Here is an 18945-nt window from a genome sequence, read left to right as displayed (position 1 = left end):
TTCAAAAAAAAATTGAAACACTAGAATGGATATTTCTTCCATTGATTCTTCTTTTTCATCATTCTTCTTCGACCCCGCGGCATTTCTCTCGGCAGATATTTTGACCTCAATGCTAACTTAATGTAAAGATAATCTAAGGCTAGTTTGTGGAAGAGTGTGGTCAAGTTGCGGCAAGTAAATCTTTACATTAAGTGATTGATTGGAAATGCCAAAATCATTTATTTGTATATCACATTTGGCTAGAAGATGGGATAAAAATTAAAGCGTTGGATGTGAACATACCGCGCGAATTAATTGGAGCCAAGTTTGTTTATTTCGTTGACACGGTTGGTACTTGGAATTTGAACATATGTGAACAAGATGAGTTAAAGTTAGTATTGATGGATCGAAATATGATAGTGCATGGTGTAGGGTGTAATAAGGAAAAGTGAGTGCGAGTAGCTCCCTGGCTTTACTAAATTTGTGGGGCAGCGTAACTTTTGTTAGAGTTATATGGGTGTATGAAGGACTGCAGTATGCTAGAAGACTTAGCATAAAATTGATTGAAATAGATGTTTATTCATTGGTGCTAGTAGGTTGAATTTCAATGTAAATCATCCGAGTCAAATTAGATTGAAAAAACATCTTGTATCAAGAAATGACTTTTGTTGAGATATTTTACTGAACTAGATCAAGTGATTGCTGGGGTGATTTACTACTCTAATCTCTATTTTTGCTTCTAGTTAGTGTCAATTTTGAGTTCCCAGAAGAGAAGAATTATGCAGACATTTCCCAACTAAAATAGATGTGTTTTATATTGAATGACAGTATATACTCGTTAAACTCTTAATCAATTTAAAAATCAGGACCCGCACTTCACTTTGCAGAAGGATTAAAAGGACTATAAACTAAAATGAATAAATAGAAAGTCTGGTATCTTGATTATTGATATGATAAACTTCACAAAAACATAAGGATATACAAATCTCATTAGAACAAAATTTATAACTAAAATCTTCACAAATTTACAATCATCCTATTATCATATTGAAATGGAAGGTGATGAGAGTTGTTTATAATATCAGTGCAACTATATGTAATCTGAATCAGTATCTCTTCTGAAATGTTGCAAATCTGGATGAGCATCATATCCTGGCCTTCTAGGATTCCTGCAAGATATGAAAGAAAAATGTGGTTATTTTATGCTAAACATAAATAACATCATTTTCTGCAATATTATGGAAAATATGATATATTACACCATAGTACCTTGCAAATCTGTTGGGTTCAAAGCCAGGGAGACCAGGAGGTCCAATAGGATCATATCGAGCACCGGGAGGAACGCCCCTATTTAAATAAATTCATTAGTCAGATTCAAACATAAAAATAAGCCAAAAGTATCCATCACAGCACACAGGGTAGTCAAATGCAAAAGGCAGCTCGAGTGGTGAATCAAAGAGCAAAAGTGAAAAGGAGTTTAAACAACTTACGGTAATCCCCCAGGAAAGGCAGGTCCTCCACCAATACCTCCACCAATACCACCACCACCAAACCAACGAGGGTCGTTAGGCCCTACGAGCATGCTGCCTCCAAAACCATGATCACCCCTGAAAATAAGTAGGAAATGTTAAAAGTTAAAGTATGAATTTACAATTTGTGCTAAGAGACAACAAAATGTAAAGTACGGTTTTACCTTGAAGGATACACACCGGCAGCAGGCCCTGGAAAAAGATCACTACCAGAACCAATGCCAACTGGAGGGATAATGAATCTATTACAAACACATCAAAATGTTGAAACTCAATGAATTAGTACAGAAGCCAAAAGCATTTATTATAAAGAAAAAACTAGAGAAAGGGATTGTAAAGACGGTATAGCATGTAGACAACTAATCACCTCATTTAAAGCTGATAAGTATGTGGCTTACATGGAGAATAAGCAAAAACAATTTGATGAAGACAATAAGACCATAAACTAGACATGTACTAAAGATTTAACTGTTTAGAAACATCAGATAATTTTTTCTACAATGTGCAAGTCTTAAGAAATAGTTAAATTCACCAATTTCCAACGACGGGTGGTTACAACACAACCATTTGTTGGATAAATATATACCATACGGGCTGATCAGAACCACAAATTTTAAAAAAGTCAACAATAAGACAGTGTAAAATCACACACTTGACAATCAACTATTAAGCAGCATAAACAATATAACACAGTGAAACTAAAAATATAATAGGAGGAATTAGAAATTTCTTACCCAGGGTTATGATCGTAAGGGCCAGTAGGTTCACCATATCCAGGAACAGGTTCAGATGTCTCTAATCTTCTTTTGTCACTGGTTTCTGAGCTGTAAAGGAAACAAAATGAATTTTGCAATTATAGTCTCAGTTCACAAAAATGAAATATTGGGGATTACAACTACGGGAGAATAAGAACATAAGTACCACTAACCAAATTGATATCGAAACTGTTCTACTTTTTAAAACACAACCTAAAGATTTATAATCATCATATGGAATGTGCATCAGTATCTTTGATTTCCATAACTCAAAGATTTATAGTCCTATACAAATATATACTTCATCATCAACAATTATGACTCACAAACACTCCACCTTTCACTTTTTCTTCAACAACCCAAAGAAACAAGGTTTTTTTAATTTTAAATTTCACTTATTGTTCCTACAGTTTCGAAGAATGCCTTCGAGATCTTGTTTGAGTTTTTTAAATCATGTATCAGTTAATGATTACGAAGAGCTAAATAGAGTTCCGAAAGTGATGACGCTAAGCGAAGACGGACAGAAGTTACAACAAACGAATAACTGTTCAGTTTCTTCACCTGTTTCGTGTGAGCGAAGAATGATAACAAACCAGTTACCAATACACATTTCTATTTTTTAGGGAAAGAAGTGGAAATTCAAATGGGATGTTGATAGTATAGTGATTCAGCTGAAACACAGTTTCTTTTCAAAAAAATTGAATTATTGTACATTAATTCGTTCAAAACAGAGATCGAACTGTCAAAACAAGAATTTTTTTCAGGATTTTATGAGAAATACTTTGGTTTATCAAACTAGAACCATTAAGTGAGCTGCTTCATATGGTTTGGTTAACCATGCATGCCCCTAATCGCCACATAGTACAACATTACTATCCCAAATAAGAACAAAACAGAAAGTTGCCCCCCATATCCTTCACCCGATTCCCATATGAGAAGTGTCAAACACAACGAATATGGTAGTTGATACCCTTCTTATTAAATGTTTTTCCTTTTTTGTGTAGTTTTTATATAGATGCCTATTTTGTATAGTTTTACAACAGTAGTTTATAATTTGTTCTGGATAATTATATCATTTTGCCAATCACGGTGTATTTTATTGGTTGAATTTGCTTCTACCTTTGATTGAGCAAATCATTAAATTTAACCTTTGTTATTTTTATAAATGACAAGGAATCCTAAATATTGAACAATAGCGGTGACCAAGGTAGAAGAGGTCGTGTTCAGGACCATGAAAGCGTAAAAATTTGCAACCGTTGGACATTGTTGTTGGTTTACAACAAAATTTGATCTAAATACCCAGAAGCATTAATAATAGCAGAGAGGTGGAAGTTGAGGAAAAGAGAAAAAGCACTGTAGAGATTGTTGAGGGGTCTAATAAGCTTTTCATGAAGAGGAGAATCAGCATACAAGTTACTATACTAGTACATTCAAGATAAAGGCAAGAGAGGAAGCATGTCAAGTATTTGCTAAGTTTTTCTACAGTAATGCCATTTCGTTCAATGTTGAGAGGAGCGTTGAATTTCCCATTATGTGTGATCTGATTGCAAAACATGGCTTCGGACTAGAGCCACCATTTTATTATGATTTTAGAGTGGAGTATCTAAAGGAAGAAGTGAAGTTGGCAGACGCGTATTTGGAAGAACCTGAAGTTGAATAAAGTTGAGTGGAAGAGGTCGGGGGTGCGTCATAATGACTGATGGGTGGACTGATAAGGGATGGACAATGTTGAACTTCGTGATTAATAGTTAGTAGATGCATCATTGAAATCTAAAACAACTAACAAAGTGATGAGATGATGGACGCTATTGTGGAAAAGGTTGGAGAAGAAAATGTCATCCAAATTACCACTAACAATGCAAGATGAGTTTGAGAAGACTCACATCCGTGATAAATAAGTTATTAGGGTGTGGCTGGTTGAAGAGTAATAGGGAAGAGAGAGTGAGGTGAGAGTGAGAAGTTGGAGAGATTAAAAATTTCTCTTGACTGGTTTAGAAGAGAGAGAAAAGAAGTGGGGCCGACCACTTTTTCCATTCTCTTCCATTTACACCCCTAATTTCTTTCAACTTAATATTATTTTTTAGAGGTATTCTCATACATTAAAAAATAATCAACATTGCTCTCTTATCTTTCTCTTATACCGAAGATACCTCAAATCTTCTTGATTTTTCACTTCTCTCTCTTCTCACACTTTTACCTATTTCTTTCTCCTCACTCCCCATAACATATCACAACCTAACAGTAGGAAAATTACAACTGCTATTTATTCCAAAATCTCTCTCTTTACTCTTTTGCAACACTTCACAAATGTGGGAGATTTGGTGAGAGCCTTACTCGCTTTGCCATGTCTTATCTAACTTTAGGGTGTTTGCATGAGTGAGCTTTGATTAGAAAGTTTACAAGTAAGAAATAAAAGTGCAGCCATTTTGAACGGAAAGAGGATGGGAAAACCATTGAGGATGTAGTTTTGGAGTAGGGGTTATGAAAGAGCAATGTGATTTGTTTGAAGGGCGCACTTCCTCCAATTGAATTGCTTCGTTTGGTCAACTAGGATAAAATGTAAGATTCAGTTGAGGCAATTGCGCAAAAGCATTTCAATGGTGTGAAGAAAAGATAGTTTAAATTCCTTCAATTGGTTTTGTTGTGTTGATTTTAGGACAGTGTTGTTAATATCAGATCGCGGAAAATATCGGATCACCAAAAACCCGATATGAGAAATATCGGATATCGTAATGGGCAAATGCAGAAACCATATAGGCGGTTAAAATAAATATTTATATATAAAATAAAACATGAAACACATATAAAAGCTACTAACATAAACAATTATTAAAAAAGTTTTGATGCTTCACCGTCACTTTCCATACTATAACAAATGTATAAAAACAGAGGGTTTAAGGACTTGAAAACTGAGAACCCAATGGAATGGAATGAAAAGAAACTAGTTTGAGAACACTAGAAGAAATGAAACCAAAGAACAAAATTGAGAAGAAAACAGAAAAGAAATAAGAATTACCTGGACGAGATGAATGACCAGGAAGAATGAATGTGAAGAAAGAAAATAGTGAAGAGAAATTTATGGTGATGGACTACGACTCCTATTAGTCCTATATATAATCACACCAATTAATATACCTCTTCACATTCACTTCCATTTTCGAGACTACCAAGAATATGTTAATATCCATACAGCTTTCCACTTTATTACTCCCTCCATCTCACAATAGGTGTTCTCTTTGCAATTTTGAGACGGAGGGAATATTACTTTACCTCTTCACATTTTCACTTGATTAGTCTGCACCTCTTCACACTTCACAGCCTACTTACTAATTATTACTGGCCACCTCTCCACCTCTTCGCAGCCTACTTTTTCCTTCCACCTCTTCACATTCAATATTTCAATTATTTTTTAATATAACTTATTAAAAAAATGATCAGAAAAATATAAATTCTGATATGAACTTCAAAACCAGTAAACTGGTATACTAGAAAACGGCCGAAATGCGGAGCATCGCGAAATTGAAACGGAATATGGGATATTGTATCAGATAGGAAAATTCCGATATGAAAAACCGGTATATCGGCGATATAACCGATATTTAACAACACTGTTTTAGGATGCATCCAATTTGTAGAAAATAAGGAACTAGAAAACACAACTCCAACTATATCGTGTTTCATTTAAAAACTGGTCATGAGACTGAACAAAATGAGAGGCTAGGGACTGGACAAAAGCTAAAATTTGTGTCCGTCACTAAAAACCATGGGACTATTTGTTCCTCGAGAAAGCTATCGCCCACACACACAAACAGACACGTGATTAATAAAAAACTCTAAAAAGATCAGTTCCATTCACTATCAGCATAAAAGTCATGATAAGATAATGACCTGATTCAAAATTTTCAAGCATATCCTCCCAAAAAATTACTCGAGGTTGGCATTCCCACAGTTCGTTTCAAAACTATAAAGAAAAAGGTTCACAAAATTCAAATTTACCTTTTAGTTGAGGAGCTTGCATTGGAAGAACCATCTAATTTTGATAAAATATCTGCATCTATTCTCTTCACCAGCTTGTCTAAATTCTTGAACTGCTGAGAAAAATTGCTACCTCCATCCTCTCCAGAGTAGTCCCCAACACTGCACATATAGAAACACACCCAAATCCCATCTCAAAGTGAGCATAATTCACACAAAATCGAGTCAAAAAAATTCCAAACCTTGCACAAGTTGGTACAAAATAATCTTTCAACTAAAAATAAATCAAAACATTTAGAACATAACCAAATAAAACACAATACCACCATTTTCCATACAGCAACCCAACCCAACAAAGAAAACCAAGTTACAATCCAAACTTTCCAAACTATAAAATAACAACAATCAAACAACCAAGCCTTATCTCACTAAATAGGGTCGAGTACATGGATCAATTTCGGTCATAACGTTCTATCCAGGACCATGCTTCTATCCAAATTATTAATCTCGAAATCTTTCCTAATAACTTCTATCTCTAACGATTTGACTTCTCTACATCTGATCTACTCTCATTACCACAAAATCTACCAATCTTTTCACTCCATGCTCTAACTACTTAAGTCAATTTTCCATCATCTTTTCTACTATGTCAGCTCAATACTTTTCGAATATGAGAAAAGGGATGATGCACTGACAGTGTAAAAAAATTTTACACTGTCAACCAATTACGACTTTGTTAAGCGTAAAAAACAGTCAATGCACTACCTTTTAACTCCTCTAATATTGTCATTTTCAAAAAAGAAAATTAAAAAGAACAAAGTAAAATCATATACAATAGAAAGAAAAAAAAACCCAATTTCCTAAAATATCAGCTGAATTCATCACAACAAATAAACCCTAATTTCAAAAATCAAAACACTCAGACAATTACAAGCAAAAACAAAAACAAACAAATTACTTGATCTCAAGATGTAGAGGCTCCGGAAACCCTTCAGACAAAGCATGAACAAGCAACTTCTCATTCATCACAATACACTTAACAAGCACTTTCTTCCCACCCTTCTCCCCATTCAAGTAAACAAACGCATACTCATCATTAAGCTCGTTCCAATGATCAACAGATACCTCATCTACACACACAAAACCCACCAAACACAAATAAAAACCTAAAAAAAATATCAAAAAATTGAACGAAAAAAAAAGGAATTTTTTAGGGTTACCATTAGAGGAGTTGGAAAGCGCGGTATCGGAGAGGGCAAGGGGACCTGTGGCGGTGAGGATGTAACCGGAAGCGAGGAAAGAAGAGTGGACGACAAAGGCGATTTTGTCGTTTTGATTGCGGAAGGTTGGTCTCGCGGCTCTGATAACCGCGAGCACCGACTTGTCAGTTGCCATGGTTTGGAGGTGATCGACGACGTGTCGTTTATGATGAGAGTGGTTTTAGTTTGTGAAAGGGAAAAAGAAACATGTATTGTAGATGGTTCTTGTAAAGATATGTTTTAAATTCAAGAATTTGTGTTTTATAAATTCTTGTAAGAGAAGCAACATTTTTTATAAAAATACAAAATAGCCAAATATATTAACCGACTAAAGATATTTTTAATAAGAAAAATCTTTCGCTTATGCTATTAATTAATTAATTAATCAATTAATAGTAATAATTTTGTTTAAGTTATTTTATTAATTTATAGTTTTATATTTAACATTTATTTAACCAACAAAATCTATTAAAACAATACAATAATGGATTTTATGGCAATAGTCTATACAATCAATTTCAATACTTTTAAAATTTATTTTTCAATTATATTTTTAGCCTAGAACATTTAATGATACGAAGAAAATATAAGATAAAGAGTTGCAAAGGATGGATCAAAATATTGTGGTTGGTATATTCGGGGAATACCGAGTTCGATTTCTGGCAGAAACAACGCTTGGCCAGTGCACGTGCCTCCGTAGCACGAGCCGGATTAGTCGATCTACTAAGTAGGTCGGAACCGGTGCGAAAGCAAAAAAAAAAAACATTGTGGTTGGTGGAATTTTTTTTTTGGAATCTTCAATGAAGGATTTGAGAAATTAAGTTTATACTCGGCACTAGAGTCTATTGTCTCATACATGTTTGTGACTTCTAGGGGTTGCGAAGGATGGATCAAAACATTGTGGTTGGTGGAATTTTTTTTTTTTGGAATCTTCAATGAAGGATTTGAGAAATTAAGTTTATACTCGGCACTAGAGTCTATTGTCTCATACATGTTTGTGACTTCTAGGGGCACGGTCTTGGGTGTTACAAAATCACATATTATGAGACAGTGAAATATATGGTATGAACCTTGATTTTAACAGAACATTAAATGATTTTACTGTTGTCATTCCAAATTTTGACATTGATAATTATATTAAAAAGGACATTGTCCCTCCTAAAGCGCATATATTTTACCGAGAGCCCTTTTTGAGACAGAAGGAGTAGACATCGGATCGGATAGGGCGGTTTTGACCGGAAAAACAACTGAAGGATAGAAAAACACTTAGAAAGGGGGGGGGGTTGAATAAGTGTAGTTTTAAAACTCTTAAGATAAAAACAATTTGCACAATGATTTTTATCCTAGTTCGTTGTTAACTAAACTACTCCAGTCCACCCCCTTGGAGTGATTTACCTCACCTGAGGATTTAATCCACTAATCACACAAGACTACAATGGTTTTCCACTTAGATAACCTCTAAGTCTTCTAGAGTATTCTGATCACAACCTGATCACTCTAGGAACACAATGCTTAGATAACCTCTAAGACTTTCTAGAGAATCCTATCACAACTTGATCTTCTCTAGTTCTTTACAAATGAATGTAAACAAATTCTTACAAGAGTATTACAATGCTTCTTAAAAGCTATAATCACAACTGTGATATTTCTCTTAAAGTTTAAGCTTAATCTCACTAAGATATTACAACAGTAATGAAGTGAGGTTGAAGATGAAGTTTGAGAGCTTTTAGAATTTGACAGTGTTTCTATATGTTTGCGCAAAGTGTTGTATTCATCTTCTCATCAGAACTTCTATTTATAGGCGTTTGAGAAGATGACCGTTGGGAGCATTTAATGCGTTGCGTGATCCGTACAGCATTGCATTTAATGTTTCACTCTTTTGTCAACTACCTCGAGCCTTGCTTTTGCTGCGTCTACTGACTTTGCCGTTAATAGCTTCTAACGTTCCTTTTGTCAGTCAGCGTAGCCTGCTATCCTGTACTTGCTTCTGATCTGATGTTTGTATGAACAACGTTTGAATTTCATCAGAGTCAAACAGCTTGGTGCAGAGCATCTTCTTGTCTTCTGACCTTGAAGTGCTTCTAGCGTGATACCATGAGAACTTCAGTGCTTCTGCTTCTGATCTCAAGTTCTTCTGATGCTTCAATAGACCATGTTCTGATTCTGCTTGACCATCTTCTGATGTCTTTCCAGAGCATGTTCTGATGTTGCATGTTGAACCTTCTGAGTCAGTGCTTCTTGCGCTGATTTTGTGCATACTCTTTATGTGATTCCTGAAATGGAAATTGCATAGGATTAGAGTACCACATTATCTCATACAAAATTCATATACATTGTTATCATCAAAACTAAGAATATTGATCAGAACAAATCTTGTTCTAACAACAACAACTGAAAGCAACCGCGGTTTCTATATTGCCAGCCATTTCCGCCTGTTTGAGCTCTCGGATTTTGCGGATCACGGGTTCGGTAAAGCACGGATTTAGCGGGTGGGTTGATTCGGTTGTCACAAATAAAGAAAAACACAAGATTAAGCAACATGCTTAATTTAGTCGGATCAAAATTTTGAAGTAAACAAGTTGTGCATGTGCAAATTTCAAGGCGGTGAAGTAATGTTGGTGGGTGTGAGTAGAATAAGTAATTTATTCTACATCTTCTTCAAACCAAATAGTTCATTCTACACTCTCTAAACATTTCGAGCTTACATAGGAAACAAAAGGGTTATTTCAAGAGTTTAATATATAAGTTGAAGAAGAATTTGTGTTGTGTTGTTAGTATAGGAGAACAATCTTCTCAAAAGAAAAAAGAGATAAGAGAACAAGGAAGAAGAAAGGTGTGGGTTTAGTTTGTTGAGGAAAAAAATAAAATGAAAAAAAAATGTAGATAGAAAAGGAAAAATAGACATTGACATAAAGTTGTAAGTTGTTTACAGCTGTAAAGTTAAAAGAAAATTAGTAAAATTATTGATGATGAAAGTTGTTGGGAAGAGAGATTGGTGACAATAATAAAATAATAAATTTACACATGTATTATAACTCAGATGAAACAAATACTTATGAGACATCTTTGGGCGGTTCGGGTAACCGTTGGGTTTGATATTGAAAACCGCACCCGCCTAGTAGAACTCTTGTTAATCCATTTTGTAATATTTTTTAAACCGCAGCTTATTTAAACCCGCCCGTGAGAGAAAAAAACCAAACGGTTGAACCGGTTTCGTTCGGATACGCGGGTCTTGTCCACCCCTAAGTAGAAGGGTAATCAATTTTTTTTAACAACATTGATATCAGCGACGTTAAAATGTTGTAAGTTCATGACAATTAACTTTTCTATTTGATGTTATTTTAGTTACGTTAGATTTATGATTTTGACCATAATACACAGTATTGTGCATATTTGAAGTTGTTATTTTCAATGCATTCTATTGTTTTATTAAACTTTAACTCCATATTTAAATTTCATTACTTTAATTTCACTTTTAAATTTCATTTGATTTTTTATATATTTTTTTAATTTTGAAAATAGTAGAAAATATTATGTATATGTGAAGTTGTTATGTTGAATGCGTTCTACTGATTTATTGAACTTTAACTCCACATTAAAATTTCACTTGGTTTTTTTTATACATTTTAATTTCACTTTTAAATTTCATTTTGATTGTATATATATATATATATATATATATATATATATATATATATATATATATATATATATATATATATATATATATATATATATATATATATATATATATATATATATATATATATATATATATATATATATATATATATATATATATATATATATATATATATATATATATATATATATATATATATATATATATATATATATATATATATATATATATATATATATATATATATATATATATATATATATATATATATATATATGAGGAGGGATCAAATTACACCCGAAGAGTTACACCACGAGTTACACTCGTTCAATAACTACATCTCGAAATAATATTTTTTAAATTCAACCGTTGGATTGAAACATAATATCATATAGATCATTCCTATAAAGTTTGAGCTTAATCTATAATGATTTACTATGTCATTGAATAACATCAAAATTAACGTTATATGAAAGCTCATTTTGACGTTAATCTTTGGATATCTTGATGATATAGTAAATCATTATAGATTAAGCTCAAACTTTATAGGAATGATCTATATGATATTATGTTTCAATCCAACGGTTGAATTTAAAAAATATTATTTCGAGATGTAGTTATTGAACGAGTGTAACTCGTGGTGTAACTCTTCGGGTGTAATTTGATCCCTCCTCTATATGTATATATATATATATATATATATATATATATATATATATATATATACATATATATATATATATACTTTAATTGTAATTAGGGATGACAATGGGTAGAGTTTGGATAGGGATCTATAATACCGTTCCCATACTTGCAGTTTGAAAAAAATCTTCGTACCTAAACCTATACCTGCGTGGGCACCAGCATTTCAACTCGTGCTCATGCCTAATGTGTATCATCATGCTTGCCTCTCTTCAATCTGCACTTTCTAGGAGTGGCATGCCTAGTGTTTTGGGTGGGCTTTTTCTTCCACTAGGGACAGGGTTTGTCTTGAGCTTTTGTTTTTTGAGGGTTTGGTGTTGATTCTTTTTTTTTTGTTGGTTTTTTGTTTGCTGTTTTTTGAGGTTTTAGTGCCCTTACGGTGTGCTTGTTTGTAGCTTTAGCTTTTCTTATTTTTCTAATAAGTTTTTATGCTTTCCCATTAAAAAATGTATCGTGTCATTTTAAGTTTTTAACAACAATTTTAAAAAAATCAATGATGTTATTATTGAGTTAAGATATAAACAAACACTTATATTAAAATGCGTATAAGTTTAAAGGTGATTTATTTAATAAAATCGATAAACATACACGTGTCTATAATAATAAAAATATATATTGTGCGGGTACGGGGTGGTTGGGTACTAAGATACTCATATTCGCGTCCATACCTACTTATTTTAGTAGGTAATTGTTCATGTTCATTTGTGTATTCATTTTGCGAGTTTTTATCCTACTCATTATAGATCATTTTTGCAGGTACCCACTGGAAATAGGTTCAATTGTCATCACTAATTATGACCAAAGTACACCACAGTATTTATATGTTAAGTCGTTTTTTTCAATGCATTCGACTTTATTAAACTTTAACTACACATTTAAATTTCATTCCATTTCTTGTATAAGTACACTTTAATTTAAATTTTAATTTCATTCGACTTTCTATATATATTTTAATTTTGACCTCATATATGCAATTAGGAATGGCAAAATAATCTGTGCCCGCTGATATCTGCGGATAATATTTGTCACGGGTACGGGACGAATAGTTTAATAGATATTCGCGGATAAAATAAATTGATATTTAAATATCCGTTTTTAAATGGATATGGATACGGATTTGATGATATGTTTCCATGGATATCCGTATCCGTTAATAAATTATAAAATTATTTAAATATCATTAGTTTAAATCATTTAAAGAAGGAAATTAAACTTGTGATGAAGGAAATTAATGTGACGATTTTTTTTGTTAAAGTAAAAGCAAATTGTATGGATCTTATGACATAATAACTTTTTGTGTCTTTATAAGAAGCTGAACATTTTAAAAAAAAAATGTTATTCATAGATATCTATAAATATCCACGGATATCTTAAAATCCATTGATTACTCGCTTAACGGATATCCGCACGAATATGGGGCGGATATGGATATCATATTTATCTAATGGAGCGGACACGAATATCATATTATCCGTCCCCATAGATATCCATTTTACATCTCTATATGTAATATTGTGTATATGTGAAATCGTTATTTCAATGCATTGTACTGATTTATTAAAGTTTAACTCCCACATTTAAATTTTGCTCGATTTCTAGTGTAAAATTAGTTTCACTTTTAATTTTATTGTATTATATATATATATATATATATATATATATATATATATATATATATATATATATATATATATATATATATATATATATATATATATATATATATATATAGGTTAATTTTGACCACAATACACATTGATTATTGTGTATATGTGAAGTCGTTGTTTTGAATGCATTCTACTGATTTATTGAACATTAAGGGCTCGTTTGTTTTGGCTTTTTTAAAAATGATTTTATAGTGTTATATAATTTTGTGAAAAAAAATTTACAAAGAAATTTTTTTATAAAAGTTTCAAATGAAAATTTTGTTTGAATAGTTATTCTTAAAATGTGATTTTAGGTATTTCATCTATTTATGGAAAAAAATTGCATATCAAAATTTCAAAAAAATCACTTAATTTTGAAGCTATTTCAAATAGATTTTCATAAAAATCATTTTTAAAATACAACCTTTTGAAAAAATTGCAATTTTGATTAAGTTTTGGTCTTCAATAATGTGTGTTTATGTTATAGGATGTCAAAATTAGTGTTTCATTTTAGAAAAAAATGAATATAAAAAAACTTTTAATATTTTGAGAAACGGTTTTAAAAAATACAAAAAAAATCCATTTTTTTAAAGCTGAAACAAACATGCCCTAGCTCCACATTTAAATTTCATCCTATTTCTTGTATAAATACACTTAAATTTCAATTTTAAATTTTATTCGATTGTCTATATATACTTTAATTTTGACCATATATACAAAGTATTGTGTATATGTGAAGTCGATTTCTTATATACAGTTTAATTTCACTTTTAAATTTCACATATAGAAGCAATCTTCTGGTATTTCTATATTTGATTCAATTATTTGTATTTTAAAAAAAAATTGAAAGATGTGCCAATACAACTTCATTAATGCTATTTATATTATTTTCAATACAATATTTGACATTTGGGTAAATTCATTGTACGCAGTTATCAGAATCAATAACATGACATCTATTTTTTAAGTGTTTGGATCTTCTGCTGCGCTTGTATGCCGCTTCCCCTGCTGCTCCATATCCAATGGTTAAGAAATAAGGAAATATTAATGAATAAGAAGAAAGATAAAACTAAAAAATAATCCAAAGGTCATACTTAGTGTTGTTATAGAGCAGAAGACAATAAATTGAAGACGATCTAGATCCATTTTTTAACGACGTGTATTGTCAAGTTGGTTTTTTTCAATATTTTTATTTTCTTTTTAAATTCATGTGGCTTTACTTTTTATTTCTTTTAAATTTATTTTAAAACCTAACAATGCAATCATATCATCATATCATACTAAATTATAATCCTACAACTTCTTCCCGCCAAAATTTTCCCGCCAAATTTTCCACCAATAACAATTCATCAATAAATAATAATAATAGGTTAAGTCTAGGGTGAGGGCTTAATTAAGTCCTTCACCGGTGAAACCTCTAAAAATAACCCTAAGATTAATTAAATGCGTCAGATCTAATATAAAAATAATGAGAACATGTAAAATCAATTGTAGGTAATTTTTTTCAACATAGTAGTACGATATTCTTACTTTTCGTAAGAATGTTTTTCTACTTAAATGTTACCCGGTTTCTGTTTCTACTTTGCAAGATTTTCTTCTTCATCACTGTCACGCGCAAAATAACTTTCTCCTTGTTCATTGCACCTTCCTCTTCTTCATCACCACCGCAACATAACTTTCTCTTTGTTGTAAAAGCTATTCTCCACTACAACACAATATATTTAACACTGCGAGAACCACCGCTGTAACACATTTTTATCACCGCCATGAGATCCACCGCCGCAACATAACTTATTTACCGCCCCGAGAGCCACCACTGCGACAAAGCCTATATACCGTCACGAGAACCACTGTTGCAACACAACCTATTTATTACTGCGAGAGCCACTTCACTCATAGTCTCGCCGCCGTCACTGCCACTTGAAGTAGTTCTTATTTATTTTTACAGAACTTCTAATTTTCAATCTCATTAATTCAAATTCTCGATAATCCAATTTTAATTGGTGAATTTTCACTTCTTCAAATTTTCTTTGATTGGCTATATTCTTGCAGCATCAATGCAGCTAATATTGTTACCAAACTCAATTTTAGGTCATTTTCTTGCTGAATTGTTTACGACACTTGTTTGATGTAATTTTCAAGGACCAACTCCATATTTCTCGAATTCGAGTTTGTTCTTCTGCGTGAAGCTTGTAGTCATATGTCTGATGTTTGTGTTCTTTTGTCTGTGAGTAACCAATTATATGTGTGTTTATTTTTTGAGAGTATTTAAATTTCTTTCCAAGACTGTATCCCGCTAAATAATTTTAGTAACTTTGTATTGCTTTATAGATGTTAAATATTGCTCCTCAATATAGCCTATGTTGTTTTTATTTGTCTGCTCGGATTTGCCAATAATGACCTATTGTAAATAGGTGACTTTGGCTCCTCATTTGTTAATTTTTGAGCCAACCATGAATGAGTTTGTCTGTAGAATATTTGTTGAGGTGCTTATGAAGTTGTGTTCTTCTGAAGTTATTATTTGGTTAACCAAGACTGCTTGAGTATACTTGTTAGTAGTTTTTGTTATGAAAAAAACATGGATGACATATTTGGTGCAGGAAATAGAGAAAGAACATCGGTACCATTTATCGAATAGTTATAGGTGGTATGGAGGTAAAAGGAGAAAATTTTAAATATTCGTATTAGTGTACTTTAGTACTTATGTTAAAACTATGTTGTTTATTGTGATAGGGACTAGAAGATGTGTCAACGGAAGTGGTTGATGAAACAGGTGAGACTATTGTTGATGATATTAGTGCTGAGGATGGAGAAAATATTGAAAATATTATAAATATTGATAGTATGGAGGATATTCTTAGTATGCACCAGAAAAGACTAAGTCCCCATGACATAAGAAAAATTCAATTTTCAAGTCTGGACATGGCTTATGTGTTCTACAACCAGTATGCTAAAATGAACGGGTTTGCAGTTTGCAAGAGCAAGATCCTTCGAAGCAAGAAAGGAGAAATAGTCTCGCCGCCGTCACTGCCACTTGAAGTAGTTCTTATTTATTTTTACAGAACTTCTAATTTTCAATCTCATTAATTCAAATTCTCGATAATCCAATTTTAATTGGTGAATTTTCACTTCTTCAAATTTTCTTTGATTGGTTATATTCTTGCAGCATCAATGCAGCTAATATTGTTACCAAACTCAATTTTAGGTCATTTTCTTGCTGAATTGTTTACGACACTTGTTTGATGTAATTTTCAAGGACCAACTCCATATTTCTCGAATTCGAGTTTGTTCTTCTGCGTGAAGCTTGTAGTCATATGTCTGATGTTTGTGTTCTTTTGTCTGTGAGTAACCAATTATATGTGTGTTTATTTTTTGAGAGTATTTAAATTTCTTTCCAAGACTGTATCCCGCTAAATAATTTTAGTAACTTTGTATTGCTTTATAGATGTTAAATATTGCTCCTCAATATAGCCTATGTTGTTTTTATTTGTCTGCTCGGATTTGCCAATAATGACCTATTGTAAATAGGTGACTTTGGCTCCTCATTTGTTAATTTTTGAGCCAACCATGAATGAGTTTGTTTGTAGAATATTTGTTGAGGTGCTTATGAAGTTGTGTTCTTCTGAAGTTATTATTTGGTTAACCAAGACTGCTTGAGTATACTTGTTAGTAGTTTTTGTTATGAAAAAAACATGGATGACATATTTGGTGCAGGAAATAGAGAAAGAACATCGGTACCATTTATCGAATAGTTATAGGTGGTATGGAGGTAAAAGGAGAAAATTTTAAATATTCGTATTAGTGTACTTTAGTACTTATGTTAAAACTATGTTGTTTATTGTGATAGGGACTAGAAGACGTGTCAACGGAAGTGGTTGATGAAACAGGTGAGACTATTGTTGATGATATTAGTGCTGAGGATGGAGAAAATATTGAAAATATTATAAATATTGATAGTATGGAGGATATTCTTAGTATGTACCAGAAAAGACTAAGTCCCCATGACACAAGAAAAATTCAATTTTCAAGTCTGGACATGGCTTATGTGTTCTACAACCAGTATGCTAAAATGAACGGGTTTGCAGTTTGCAAGAGCAAGATCCTTCGAAGCAAGAAAGGAGAAATATTACAGCGGACATTTATTTGTCACAGACAGGGGTTTAATGAGGATAGAGGTTTAAAAATAAAAAATCGTAAGCGTGAGCGTAAAACTGATACTCGGTCTGGATGTGAAGCAAATTTTTGAGTGCATATAGATATGTTCTCACAATGTTGGTGGATAATATTTTTTAACGATCAGCACAACCATGATCTTTTAGATGAAGAGTATCATGGAATGCTTGCTTCACATCAAAAAATGGAAGATTCAGATATAATGCAGATGAACGACATGTTGAAGGTCGGTATAAGACCGTCTCAATTCTATGGTTCTTATGCCAACCAATCAAGAGGGTCTGGAAAAATAGGGTTTCATAGGAAAGATATATATAATCAGATAGGAAAGCAACGCCTTTTGCAACGATGTGAAGGTAAAAATGTGTTACACTATCTACATGGACTGGCATCAGATGACCCGATGATGTTTTATCGCCACACTGTTGATGGAGAAGATAGGCTTGACAACCTTTTTAGGTTCGATGGTATAAGCCAAATGAATTTCAAAGTTTTTGGTGATGTTTTGGCATTTGATGCAACATATGGGACGAATAAATATCGTTGCCCCTTAGTGGTGTTTTTTGGAGTTAATAACCATAACCATAATATTATATTTGGCGGTGCTATTGTTGCAAATGAAAAAGAAGAAACATATGTGTGGGTTCTTGAACAGATTTTGGAAGCAATGTCAGGTAAGTCGCCTATATCTGTCATTACTGATGGCGATCTTGCAATGAAGAAAGCTATAAAAAAGGAGTTTCTGAATGCTTATCATTGGTTGTGTGCTTGGCATCTAATTTGCAATGCAATGTCTAACATTGGAGTTCCTGAATTTGTTAGTTAGTTTAGGAAATTCATGTTGGGTGACTATGACCTGGGTGAGTTTCAATGCAAGTGGGCTGACATGATTGACGCATTTGGGTGGCATGGCAACAAGTGGGTTACAGAACTGTATGCAAAGAGAAAGACGTGGGCTACAACTCATATACGCGGATTTTTTTTTGCTGGGTTCATAACTACCTCCCGGTGTGAGGGGTTACATTCAGAAATAGGGAAGTTTCTTCACTCAGGATATAATTTAAGTGACTTTTTATTACATTTTCATTAGTGTGTTAATTACATGTGTTATAAGGAGGTAAAAGCTGACTTTGTATCAAGTTACGGTGATCCTGTGCTACAAACAATATTTTAAAGCATGGAGCGTTGCGCTGGGAAGTTATTTACTAGAGAAATGTTATTTATGTTTCGTAATCTTCTTGCACAGTCTGCGGAGATGGTAGTGGCAACATGTCATCAAACTTA

At 32.6% G+C, this 18945-nt stretch overlaps 2 protein-coding genes across 2 annotated transcripts; one reads left to right on the top strand and one right to left on the bottom strand.

The window, feature by feature from the left end:
* Positions 1-897: 897 nt before the first annotated feature.
* LOC131609303 (probable proteasome inhibitor) lies at positions 898-7738 on the bottom strand. Its single transcript, XM_058880994.1, has 8 exons — positions 7459-7738; positions 7197-7368; positions 6260-6400; positions 2243-2332; positions 1673-1750; positions 1470-1586; positions 1249-1326; positions 898-1148 (listed from the first exon to the last, which is right to left on the bottom strand). Exons 1-8 carry the CDS (start codon positions 7631-7633, stop codon positions 1070-1072), a joined length of 930 nt encoding a protein of 309 aa, XP_058736977.1. The 5' UTR covers positions 7634-7738; the 3' UTR covers positions 898-1069.
* An 8328-nt stretch (positions 7739-16066) lies between these two features.
* Positions 16067-18487, top strand: LOC131614127 (protein FAR1-RELATED SEQUENCE 5-like). The gene is made up of 4 exons (XM_058885754.1): positions 16067-16108; positions 16222-16527; positions 17336-17572; positions 17789-18487. The coding sequence occupies exons 1-4, from the start codon at positions 16067-16069 to the stop codon at positions 18485-18487; spliced, it is 1284 nt and encodes a 427-aa protein (XP_058741737.1).
* The last annotated feature ends 458 nt before the right edge of the window (positions 18488-18945 follow it).

The sequence above is a fragment of the Vicia villosa genome, linkage group LG6, assembly GCF_029867415.1.
Source record: "Vicia villosa cultivar HV-30 ecotype Madison, WI linkage group LG6, Vvil1.0, whole genome shotgun sequence".
NCBI lineage: Eukaryota > Viridiplantae > Streptophyta > Magnoliopsida > Fabales > Fabaceae > Vicia > Vicia villosa.
This window is presented reverse-complemented; position numbering and strand designations above follow the sequence as displayed.